Here is a 12948-nt window from a genome sequence, read left to right as displayed (position 1 = left end):
CCCGGTGCCCCGTGCCCGTGCTCCATCCCCGTGCCCGGTCCTCGGTGCCGGTGCTCCATCCCCGGTGCTCGGTGCTCGTGCTCTGTCCCCCTCCCCGGTGTCCTCTCCCCGGTGTCCCCTCCGCGGTGCCCAATTCCCGGTGCTCGGTGTCCCCTCCGCGGTGCCCGGTGCTTGGTGCCCGGCTCCCGGTGCTCGGTGCCGAGCGGGGCGGCGCAGGCCGGGGCGGGGCCGGGGCGGAGCGGCACTACAAGTCCCGAGAGTCCGCGGGCCAGGCCCGGTGCCTGCCCTGCCCCTGCGCGGTGCGGCGATGCCGGCGGGCTCGGAGGGTGATGGCGGCCCCGCGGAGCAGCCCCAGCAGCAGCCGCAGCCCGGCCCCGGGCCCAGACTGTGCGGGTACCTGCAGAAGCTCTCGGGCAAGGGGCCCCTGCGTGGCTTCCGCAGCCGCTGGTTTGTGTTCGACCCGCGCCGCTGCTACCTCTACTACTTCAAGGGCCCGCAGGAGCCGCTGCCGCTCGGGCACATCGACATCGCCTCCGCCTGCTTCAGCTACCACCAGCCCGAGGCGGGCGACGAGCCCTCTGCCTTCGAGGTGCACGGGCCCGGCGGCGCCGTCGCCGTGCTCAAGGTAGGCCTGGCCCTGCCCCCGGCCCCATCCCCGCTCCGTGCCTGCCCCGGCCCCGGCCCCATCCCCGCTCCGTGCCTGCCCTGGCCCCGGCCCCATCCCCGCTCCGTGCCTGCCCTGGCCCCGGCCCCATCCCCGCTCCGTGCCTGCCCTGGCCCCGGCCCCATCCCCGCTCCGTGCCTGCCCTGGCCCCGGCCCCATCCCCGCTCCGTGCCTGCCCTGGCCCCGGCCCCATCCCCGCTCCGTGCCTGCCCTGGCCCCGGCCCCATCCCCGCTCCGTGCCTGCCCTGGCCCCATCCCCGGCCCTGCCCGGTCCCCGTGCCATGTCTGGCCCTGCCCCATCCTCGCTCCTTGCCCCGGCCCCGTGCCCATATCTGGCCCTGTACCCATCCCCGTCCCCGTCCTCGCTCCTGCCCCGGCCCCATTCCCGACCCGCAGGAGGGCGCTGCCATCCCCAGCCCCGCGGGCCCGGCAGTGTCGCTGTCCCCGCGGTGGGTGCGGGTTTCTGTGGGTTTCCTCCCCGGGTTTGTGTGCGGGGCTCCCGAGCGGGAGTGGGACGGGAGGAGCGGGCGCTGTGCCAGCGTCGGGGGCGCGGGGGGGGGGGAAGGAGACATTTCCGAAGAAATGGGGTGGGAAAGAGAAATTTCCGAAGAAATGCGGTGGGCTGTGGTTTGGGAGCGGGGCGGGAGTGGCCGGGCCGGTGCCGGGGTGTGTGTTTGGAAAGCACGGTGCGTGGCACAAGGCTGGGCTGCTCGGGAGGAAGGAAGAGGAGGGAGAATTGTTTCCTGAGAGTGCAGAGGCTCCTTATCGCGTGGTCTGTGCAAGGACTCAGAGCCTCTCGGGGCGAGAGGCAAACGCTGGGGTTGTTTTACATTTCTTTCCTCTATTGTCATGCCCGGGGGGAAAACCAAACGAGGAAACCATTTCCACTCAGTAGAGAAGAAAGAAATCCTCCCGAGTATCCATTGTTTTGGGTTGCTGTCAAGGCAGATGTGCTGCTCAGGGAATAATGTTCTTGGGACTTTTCATGTGAACTGTGTACTTTTTAGAGCAATGTCCTTGGCCTTGGAGGATAATCCATGAAGTAACTAAACAGCAGAACTTCCTATTGAATATTGGAAAATATCTCTTACACACTTCTTTAGCAGTGGAGAGTTGAGCAATGATGGCATATGCTGAGAGGAAGGAAAATGATTGTATTAAGCTCTTCATTCTGTTTTGATAAGTATAAATGCAAAAATACAGAATTGTCAACATGCTTTACTAGAGAATAAGCAGGTTATTAAACTAGAAAACTAATATAATAACTTTAAGTATATTTGGTTAAGGAAAAGCAGTGTAATCAGCATGCAAACACTTGTAAAAGCTGTCTTTGTATAGCCATAACCAAAGATTTTATTGCTTTCCATGAATCTGCTTTTATAAGCTGAGTATACAGGTTAAAGCTGCATACTTGGTTTAAGCATTGATTTTTGATAGCTTGAGAGTATTTTGTTTGGTTTGGGTTTTTAATTACCATTTAGTGGTTTTTCTGTGGAAATCTTCAGAAAAATATTTAATGCAATTTTTTTTGTTTTTTCCTTATTGAGGAGCATGGGATTTGTGATCAGGACTGAGTGGGAAGCACTGTCTGCCACCTATGTAAGAACAACTGGCTTGTCAGGCAGCACTGCAGCAGCAGCCTGAGTGTTTCTGCAGTCAGGAAGACACAAATCCACACTGATGCACAAGTGCAGAGAATAGAAGGGTTCCTTTTTCATATTTTTCTTGGTAACTTTTAGTCAGTGATGTTACTGCTCTGCCCTTATTTTATGTATCTGTTCTTTTACCTGTACTCTCTGAGAAAGAACCTGCACAGATCTGAGCTCTCTCCACGTTTCCTTTATGGGATTTGAGAAGAGGGGCCAGCTGAGAAACTCAAGTTCATTTCTGTAATTAATGGGAAAAGCGAATTTTGCATTGTGTTATGATGCTTGCCCTAAAGTGGCCAAGTGATTATCCATAAATTGTTATTACATTGTAGGTGTTTGTGTAATAAGATAGGAATTAATGTAAATCTTGAGGGTTATTGCAGGACCCACTGGCCCTTCTGGCCATGTGATTCACCAAGGCTTTTGCAGCTGGAATTCATTTTCTTCTACTCAACATGGTAGTTCTTTAAGGCCTCTAAAAACATCCTTTGGCTAAATTGGGTAGATGTGGAATTAAGAATGAATTCAAAATGTTGAAGAAACCAACCAACTGACCAAAAAAACCCAACCCCAAAGCTGCCCCATGCTGATCCAGGCCCTGTTGAAAGCAAATGTTATTTAATCTGTGAAGAAAACATTACACACAGAGCACGAGGAATACAGTCAAGTCAAATGCATTCTTCACCCTGTAACTCACATGCCTCGTTTTCCTCAAATTGCTGCTGTTCAGAATTTCCACATCTTGTGATCTGGCCTTTCCCAGTCAGGATTATAGACTGAGAAGAGCAATAGGACATAAGCGACTGGAATTCCAGATTGAACTGATGGTGCTGTTGAGGAATGCATTATTTTTTGTAATAACTGGGGGTTCTGTTAATGTAATGATTTCATCATCTGGGATTGCACAGTCTTCTGTCATTTGATGGGGGCTGAGTGTTGTAGGATGTACTCAGTCTTTGTTCCCCGTTAGACAACAATTTTGGAAAAAATACACTGCAGCTTTTACAGCAAATATAGCAAATTGTTCATGTTTTAGCACTGTAGGTAACCAACCTGCCACTTGTGAGATTGTAGCTTTTCTGTGTGTTTCCAACAGTGAAAGTACAACAAAAGAAGATAAGTGTGTGTAAAAAGCTTTCCTATTTAAATATATATAACGGGTACCATCCCTTTAGGTAAAGGTGCTCAGAAAATTGTGTGCTTTGTGAATTTGGCTAAATGGTGTTTTGAGGATATTTTCATGGAAAGGCAGGCATATACTGAGCCTGCAAATCCTTGCTGTAACACAGAATACTGGTGACATAATCAAGGGAATATTGGGCTGCATTCACACAGCGAGGCCTGGCATGAAGGGAGAAATTATATGTATATGTGAATAGAGGGGTCATTTCTCATTCATTTTTAAAGTAGTGTCCTGTAGTGACAGTTTGCTTGCTTCTGAAACAAAGCAAACGGAGCAGTGATGCTGGACTGTGTGTGGTCACTCCAGAGTGGGTGACTGCTCTGTGAGCAGCAGTGAGTTGGGAGGGGAACAGAAACTGCACAGACTTCTGAAAGGAAAAAATCTGTCCTGGGTTATTGGCCAAGTGTAGGCATTCCAGACACTGCAGATTTCAGAGCCCAGATCCTTGGAAATACTGGACACCACACTTGCTGAAGTGAGAGTTACTTTGGAGCTTTTACTCTAATGTGTCAGTGGTGTGGAAAGATGTGGTTGGTGTTGGGAGGTTTGAGCCGCTGGGATTGCTGGAGGAACCAACCTGGCTTGGAGGATGGCTCAGCAGTGAGGCTCATTTGTTGCCTGAGCTGATGCTTTGTACTTGAAACTGCTGGTTAGTGGTTGCAGTGCTTTAATTAAAGTTGGGCTGCCCTCCAGACACAGCCATCTGGCTCCAGGTTTGCTGTTTGAGCACGGCAGGACTAGTAAATCTTAAGAAATGCAAACTTTCTGGTGATAAAAAAAGCTTGAGGGAGAGATTGCCTGAGTTCGGAAAAGAAGTGTGGCAGGAATTTCCATGAGATTCCCCAAAAGGTCAGGTCTGCTTGTTGCATTTCTTTGGACTCTTCCTTGAAGTGTGTGGTGTTGGCACATATTCCACCAGTGTGTCCAGGCAGAGGGAGCCACAGGGTGGTTGTTTTCCCCAAACAATTCTGTTTGTGTCAAGTGTGCTTCAGAAGAAGGCAGCTCCTGCATCATTCTTAGTGGGAGGATATAGGGAATGGTTTTAATTAGTTAAAGGATAATAAATTTCCATTCTTTAAGTAGAAAACTGCATAGTAGTGGATGTCTCTTCACTTAACAGTGTCTTTTGCTGCTGCTGTTGCCTGTAAGTTTGCAGAAGTGATTCCTTATTTCACACCAGTCTGGATGGCATTCATAGTGGGTTTCTCTCTCAGAAAAGCCTTCACTGGAAGGTGACTGGTGTGGCACTGCAGTAAGCAAGCCCCTTTGCAATAGTTTAGTACCTGTAAGTATTTTTTGGTGAGATTTGATGGATGCTGCACCTGGATAAATGTTCTGGCTCTCATGGTGGGCAGTAGCCAAATGCTCAAAGAAGTCACGAGAAATGGGGCAAGCATGGAAGTGTTCTTTTCTTTGACAGGTAAAGTGAATTTTAAAAAAAATGTTTGCCAATTTGTCTTGGTTAGGGGCAGGGGAAGAGGGAGATGTAAAATATTCCATGTGTGTTAGGGTTTTTTTAAATAGTCCCTTTCAAACAACTTCAGAGATTAATTTTGTTTAAACAAAACTCCTTTAAACAGAGATTTCCAGGATACTATTTTGATGGTAAACAGATGCTTACATCAACTCAGCAGAAATTGTTCAAAGAGTGGAAAACTGTAAGAGAAGGAATACTCTGCATGGAAGGCAAAGTAACAGACAGCTCAGTAGGAGAACAAGTTCAGTTGGCAATTTAAAATCAACAAGAAGGAGCAGCTCCATTAAAATCAATTCACGGTTCTCCAAAGGTGATTGGGGAGAGAATAATGGGGAAGCTCATTAAGTCCCAAAAGTCCTGGGCAGCAGTTAATTGCAGGTCTAAGTTAGATGGGCTGGAGTGATGCCTCCTGAGCTGTGATGTGGTAGCAAAGGGAACCCCCTAAGTGCTGCACCCTGTGTTAGTGGGAGCTCTTGAAATCCTCGGTGCTTTTCTGCTGGAGCACAGTAAAACTTTGCTTTGAGAGGCCCGTGTGCAAGTCTGTCTAAAGGAAATGTCAGCTCTCAAATTTACCAGAAGGGAAGACTTGCCACTGGCTAAAACTGCCAGGGAAATACTTTTGTGCAAGGAATAGAAGGAGGAGGTTTGCTCTTTGAAAGACTGCAGTCTGTAGGTTGAACCAGCCTGCTGTGTGCTCATTCCCACTCTGCCAGGATTGAGGCTCCCAGTGTCCACTTCTTTGGCTCTTAGTGAGAAACTTTATAGACTCTTCTAAACTTTGCTTTTGCCATGTAATTTTTTTATGAGGGAAATGTTTTTCTCCAGTTTCCCATGACCAAACAAGAAAGAATACAGGAAACTAATTTCCACTTCAGATTAGAAATGTCTTCCTTACATATCTTTCTTGCCAGCTGATAAAAGTGAACCTGCAGTGTCCTTGTGTATCACTGCTCGATTTGTGAATGTTTACATGATTTCTGTATCTTCTGCCTTACCATGTTTATGATGTACTGAGAGGAGCTGGAGCTCCAGGAATAACTTTTCTGCTTAACCTCCTTGCACAGTGTTTTGGAGCTGTTTGCTGGGGGATGTTGGGGTGTTAAAGCTCATACAGGTACAAAAAGCCAAATTGTAAAATAAAATTGCCTGTCTGTGATTGCTGAACACTGAGGTGGCAAATTGCTGAACCAGAGGGAGCACCCTGGGGAGCACCATTTCTTGTTTGCTGGGCTGTTTGTGCATTGTCTTGTAACTGGCTGCTGTTGGGGGCAAAATATGGTGGCAAATGGATTCTCAATTGGACTAGACCAGAAGTATTCTCCTATCAATAATGAAGGCAGTTGTGTGCCATTGCTGTGCTTTACTGTGTTTCTTTTGGAAGGAAATGTGTTTTGTTTGTGGCTTTTCATTCTGCTGCTGCTGTGCCTTGCACAGGAGCCCTCAGTGCTACACACAACAGGAAGCTCTTTGAAATTAAATGGTCTTTGGAGGGTGAGCACAGGCATTTGCCCAGGTCAGGAGGGTTTTTCACTGGTGATGCCACCAAGCATTTTGGGAGAAGGTGGGAGAAAGGCTGGCTAAAAGAGAAGCACTCACTCTGCTTACAAGCCAAAGGACTTAGTGTGTCCTCCCAAGTGTTCAGCTTTTGTTCCTGAACAGACTGTGCCACTGGGTCAGGTGCTTGTACTGGACTGGCAGCTGAGAGTGCATGTTGGAACAACAACTTTTCCATGGCAGCATATTCAGGGTCAGTTCCCATCCCTTGCTGGTATTTGTGTATTGTCATTTGCTGTGCCTTGAGAAGACTTAGAGCTGCAATTCAAGATGTGTTTGAATTCTTGCTGACCTGTTACCTGTTCACATTAATCACTTTGGCCTTGTAGATTAAACAATCATGTTGGCTTTTTATTTTAAACAGGATTTTTCCAAAGGGACCAGTCAGTTAGTGGGGTCAGCATGAAGTACAATATGTAGATTTAATCATTAAAGTAGGAGGCATTGCAGTGCATATTGATTTGTTCGTTTCTGCTGGTGAGAAAGCAAGTTAAAAGAAAATGGGAATCTTGAGTGTGTATGCAATCTTTTTTCCTAAAAAGAGATTTGTGGTTATATATTCAAACAATGTGTGTAAATATAAGGTGGTGCTGCATTTTCTAATGTTTGAGTGTAAAACTGGAGAAAAAGAGTGCATGTGACTACTTCTAGTAGAAAATAAATTTGGCACAAGAGTCAGGGGCCTCTGTGTGCATGAGATGCACCTGGTACACTGGAGGCTGTTTCTTTTAAATCATATTGATTTGGGGTGACAGGGCTGTACTGGTTTAAAGGTAAACTAGAAGAAGAAACAAACCCAACACAAAAGAGATTAGAAGTCAGAGTTACAATTTCATAAAAATACTACAATAAATACAATAGCTCAAAGAGAAATTGGGTTTAACCCACAAAACCCAGAAGTACAACCCAGCCCCCTGGGCACAAACACAGTGGGTTTTGTTGGCCCCTGTACTGAGCCCCACGTGGTTCCCTTGAGTCCACAGTAAAAGGAGGTAAAAAACCTGTTGGTGCAGATGATGTCACAGTCTGGTGGAGAGTGGTGGTCTCCTCCTGTCCAGGTTCTGCTCCTCCTCTGGATCTGATGAGTGGTTCCCCAAGTCCCCAAAGCCCAAGATTTGTCCCCTCAGGTGCAGGTGGGAGCCCCCAGTCCCTCCCCCAGGGCAGGGAGTTCCACACTGGGGGATCTGACTCTGGGAGTCAGGGGGGATTTTGGAATCGTTGCTGGTCCATGAGCAGAGCTGAGCCCTCAGGTGGGTGTGGAGGTGCCAAGGACTCCCTGCAGGGGAGTTCTCTCAGCTCCTCTCCCAGGCTTTTTTCCCAGCCAGCTCCCAGCCTGAGGGGTCAGGTGTGTCCTGGGCAGCTGCTGCCAGTGGTCCATTGTTAACAGTTCCTGGGGAATGGAATCGAGGGTGTAGAATGCACAGCTTTGGTCACACCCACACAGTGATAAACTGGTCCCACCTGCTGAACTGGGACAGGGCCTTGCTGCTCTGCTGATTACCTGGGCTGCTTTTCTTACTGCGCTTGGAATGGCTGTGTCCTTCCAGCAGGGCATGCAGTGACCTCACCAGTGCTCTGGTTCTGTGTTTAGGCTGCAACCCGCCAGGATATGACCTACTGGCTGCAGGAGCTGCAGCAGAAGAGGTGGGAGTACTGCAACAACCTGGACGCAGCCAAGAGGGACAGCCGAACCTCGCCCACCCCCAGTGACTCGGCCAAAGGGCTCGTTGCCAAAGACAACCCTGGTAGGTTGGAAGTTTGAGCTAAACCAGAGGGCACAGCTCTCCTCAGTGGCAGCTCGTCAGCACAAGGCATTGCAGCGTGGTAGAGAACAGCCTGGGGACGGTTCTGAACAACTTGTTATCAAGTAGCTCTGTATAGACTGTATATGTTGATGATGCTGTAATTATGTAACATAATTTTTTTGTTTTCTGAGTCCTTACAGAAATGATTTCCTGATTTCTATTCTTCATACAAGGCTGAACACAATCCTGCTCTGTGCCAAGTGAGGCATTAGTAAAGCTCTCTTGGGTCAGACATATTTTGTCACCAGATTTCATATTTGGTTGACTGCAGTTTGCTCACGTGAAGCTCTGTCTTCCCCACCCTCCTGCCCTCCCCCAGGTCACATCCCAGGCTGCAGCATTGTCCTCTAACCCAGTTTGCTGCTCTCATTTGAGAGCCCTCTGCCTGTGGCTGTTTGCTGGGCTCAGCTGGACTGAGGGATGTGTTTTCCTGGGGGCTCAGCCTGAGTTTCAGCCACCCCACCACACATCAGAGCTGGTATCACCCTGCCCTATGCCACTGGAAGGGAACAGCTTGTTCTCCAGATTGGTTTTTGGCCAGTGTAGTTTCCAGAAGGGACAGATGAGTGCCAGGATTAGCCTAAGTGAATTGTTGAATGCCAGGTGGGATGGTTTGAGAGCCCCTTTGTGCCTGGTGAGCCCCTTTGTGCCTGGTGAGCAGCTTGTCAGAGCAAATAATGCCAGGGCACAAAAAAACCCCAATACTGGTGTGCAGAAATATGAGTGTTGGAAAGGGAGCAGGCTTTGGTCTGCCAGCCTCTCCCTCTTTCTTCCTTTTTGTGTGTTTGTCTGACCTTGTGCTGTGTTGATAGCCAAAAAGGAAGGCTTTTTTTATTTCTGCCAGATTAATGAGTGGAATGTGTTTCCTGTGCTATCAGGTGACTGCCAGAGCTACTGGAAAGCAGAGCACAAGGCCTGGTGGAGAACACAGGGAGGCAGAGCAGAGGAGGAGCCAGGCCTGCCAAGGGCAGCAGCTGGTTGGATCAGAGCAACTCTAACATGAAGCTTGGCCACAAATCTGTTGCTTCTTCTTTGTGCTGCTTCCCTCAGAGCTTGGGAACAACATGAAACGAAGCTGCTGTCACTGCACCATGTGCAGGTGCTGTTCCCTCACTCCAGCTTTGCATCAGATCCAGTAATTCAGTCACTGATCTGGTATTTTCTTTTCCTGTCAGTTACTGGGGTTTTTTTGGACGAGCAAGCTGAACTTTTTTATATGATTATTTTTTTATTTGATTTTTTTAAAATTTAAATTATTATTGTTATTAAATCTAGCAGAAGGAATGGCAGGATAAAATGCATGGGCTGAGCAGGCTCTTCCCTTTCAGGGACACCCTGCAGCTAAACTGCATTGGGTAGAATTTGGAACTGCATCTTGTGTATCTCATTGCTTAGGACAAATCACAGGGATGACTTTACCATCAGCTGAAGTGTTTAACCAGGGATTTCTTGTGGGGAACATGCAAATAATCTAAATGACTGATGGTTATTTCTTCTTATTAATCAAGTACTCCCAAAGTTTCCTGTAGAATTAGGGGATTCCTCAAGGCTGTGATGACTAAGATGTGCTTTATCCTGGAGCACAGAGATGGGTTTGTTTTGCTGGTGCTTGAGTACAGGTGCCTTCCCCAGTGTTTTAAGTAGGGAAGTAGTCTGTGTTCAGTCCAAAACCAGAACTGCTTGCTGGAACTCTGCCTGTTCTGTCCTCCCTGTGTCCTGTCTCCTCCCAGTTTAGAAATCTGGACTGACTGGAGCATACAAAAAGCTTTGTGGATCAACCTTGAAAGGCTTTTAAGAACATCCAATATAGTGAAAAATACTTGAAAATATTTTTCAGAGTGGGATTTGGGAAAGTTCATGTTACAAAAATTAGACTGTAGGATGGAGCTGCCTCACTACCATGGAAATCAAATAAATTATTTATTCCTTATAGGATATGGGATTATTTTATTTTTTCTTGAAATTGATTGAATGTTAATGTAGGTTTTATGATCTCAGTTCTTGGCTATGCTGTTCCTCAACTCTTAATTTGCATTAATAAAGAATGCAATGCCATGCATTTAGAAGGTTGTTGTGTTTTGAAAGAAGTTCAAAGGTTTTTCTTTCATGTGGTGGCTGCATTGACAGCTACATGAATGAGCTATGCAGTCCATCCCTGTGTCCCAACCACAGGCAGCAAGTGCAGAGAGACCCTCAGGCTCAGCCACACAATTGGAGAGGGCAAATGCACCTGTTAAAATTCAGCTTCTGAGCAATTCCTTCACCTGGGTCATCCCACAAAGGGCTCAGGAAGCCTTGGGGAGTCCTGCAGGGAGAAGATGAAACAAGCTGTGAGTCTGAAGGCAGAATGTCATTTGAGTATCCATAAGCTTTTGGTCTGTGTGTTTGATTGTTTCCTTTTGGGATGGTGGTTGGGGATTTTAGGGGGTTTTTTGGTTGGTTTGGTTTGAGGTTTGGGGGTTTTTTTTGTTTTTTTGGGAAGTTGGTTTGGTTTTCTTTAAAACCTGTTGTGTTATCTTTGCCCTTTATTAGGCAGAGAATATGACCAAAAGGTAGTTTTAGCTAACCTATCTCAGCAGGATTGTGTTCAGCCCAAACAGCCACAGTCCAAAAGAACTTGGAATTCTGCTTGGCTGATAAGGCCCTGAAGTGTCTGTTCATAAAAAACCAAGGCAGTGGAATTTGTAGCTCTGTTTGAGATATGCCATGATGCACTTCTGTGGCAGATACTGCTTTTCAGAGGGTTGGGACATTTGTGATGTCGGTGATCTTTTATACTTTGTATTCTTTATCACAGAATGTTCTTTCTATTTCTAGTCTTTCATAGGGCTGAACAAAAGTCACCCTCTGCTGAGCAACTGGAGGGGGCAATTTGCTTCAAGATGGTCTTGCTGCTTGTGCCAAGTAATAGTCAGGCTGAAAGGCTCAGCAGTGATAAGAGAGGGCATCATGATTTCCTCGGGTTTTATTAAAATCAGAGCCCATCCCAATCTGTTACTTTCTAACATAAATGCTGAACAAGTCTGAGAGTGTTGTCAGAAAATCCTTAATCCTTCAGTACTTTGTGACTTATATCGAGAAGAATCTGAAAATTACATGTGAGCTGGTTTAACTTGCCTGTTAAGAGGGTTTGTGGGAGGCCAGAAACCACTTTGTGCTTCTCTATGGTGGCTTTGCCATTAACAGTATATTCCATATTCCAAATTTTTTATTTCTGCTGCCTGCTGGAGGGAGACAGCAAGTTACACAGAATAATGGGAATGCTGAGGGAACCCTGACACTCCAGGTTCTGACTGTGGTGTGCTGCAGTGCTGGCTGGCTCTGTTGGATCAGCCTGGATCCTCTGGAATTCCTCTGGAATTGCTCAGCTGTGGCTCAGGGCTGTGCCAGTTCCCAGCCTTTCCCACGGAGCCCTCAGAGCCTGTGTGAGCTGCTGTTCCTGTGCAGCTGAGGAGGAGCTGCCACAGCTTAACCACAGCTGGTACCTCCTGCCTGATCCAGGAGGTCCCTGATGGCTCTGCAGGGCCTATGCCAAGGTCCTTGGCTCTGGGAATGCCCAGCTGGATGGGCACAGAGCTGGCTCAGGGCCGTGAAGCTCCTTGACTGCCACCCCCTGAAAGCTGTCACTGTTTGTGACATCGTTCCTGACCTGGCTCTGAGAAACCCAAGCTTGTTTTACAAGGGGATTTTGCAGGTTAATGTGATGAAGCCACCTTTAGTTTTTATGGCTTTATAGCTGGATGAATCAATATTGACTCACTGAGGTTGTAAATCACTCCTGAAGTAATGCCTCATGAACATCCCACAGGTCCTGCTATCCCGAGTATGTGCCTGTGGGGAGAGCTGCCTGAGAAAAACAGTGTGCTGTTTTGAAGGTTCATTACAACAGTGTTCTATTAAGTTATGTTGCAGTTTAAAATAAAACCCAAACTACAGTGGTAGCAGCCTTAGCAGTATATGGCTTTCCATCCATAGCCACTGATCTTTTACTCATTGAAGGTTTTGCCTATTTTTCTCTTTCTCTTTTTTTTAAATTTTCTTTTTAATATAGATCTGAGCATCCTAAGTCAAAATGCTTCAGCAGAGAGAGCTAGAAATATTCTAGCTGTGGAAACTTCTCCTACAGACCTGGTGGGGGAACAAGCAGCTTCCCAACCTGCACCAGTCCAAGCAAGTGCCCTCAATTTCTCACTCAAGCAATGGAGTACTGAAATCAAGTAAGTTGGGAAGGTGGGGGAAAGAGTCATCAGGGGGTTGGTAGTTGCTGGCTGAGACTGTTTGCTACTGAAAGATGTGTGTATATGGTTGGTGGAGCTTTTTAGAAGAATGGGGGTGGTGGTGTGGGTGGATCACATTGGTGTCTCTTAAAGTAAACTCTTTATTTTACATACTGTTTGAAGACTGTAAGCCTGAACATCATTGTGTGGCATCACTGATGCCTGAAAGGGAGACTCAAGTCTTGTAAAGCACTTCTGGTGCAGGCTTTGCTCTCTGAACCCAAGCAGGGAGCTGGGAGTTCCATTTTTGGCTACTCCTGCTTTTTCATGGAGCTGTATTGTAGGTCTTAGTACTCAGTGCACAGGAACTATTTTAATGATGAAAATCAGACTAATGTA

The 12948-nt window shown here is 47.4% G+C and overlaps 1 protein-coding gene across 2 annotated transcripts in view; it reads left to right on the top strand.

Moving 5' to 3' along the window:
• Positions 1–301: 301 nt before the first annotated feature.
• The window catches only part of TBC1D2B (TBC1 domain family member 2B), a 34422-nt gene continuing 21775 nt past the window's right edge, over positions 302–12948 (top strand). For both annotated transcript variants that reach the window (XM_071568058.1, XM_071568060.1), the window contains exons 1-3: positions 302–625; positions 8119–8272; positions 12384–12549. In XM_071568058.1, the coding sequence (XP_071424159.1) occupies positions 308–625; positions 8119–8272; positions 12384–12549 (638 nt within the window). In that variant the 5' untranslated portion in view covers positions 302–307. The remainder of the gene's footprint in view (positions 626–8118; positions 8273–12383; positions 12550–12948) is intronic.

This window comes from Pithys albifrons, chromosome 13 (assembly GCF_047495875.1).
Source record: "Pithys albifrons albifrons isolate INPA30051 chromosome 13, PitAlb_v1, whole genome shotgun sequence".
NCBI lineage: Eukaryota > Metazoa > Chordata > Aves > Passeriformes > Thamnophilidae > Pithys > Pithys albifrons.
The sequence above is the reverse complement of the archived record's forward strand: the minus strand, read 5'-3'. Positions and strand labels throughout refer to the sequence as shown.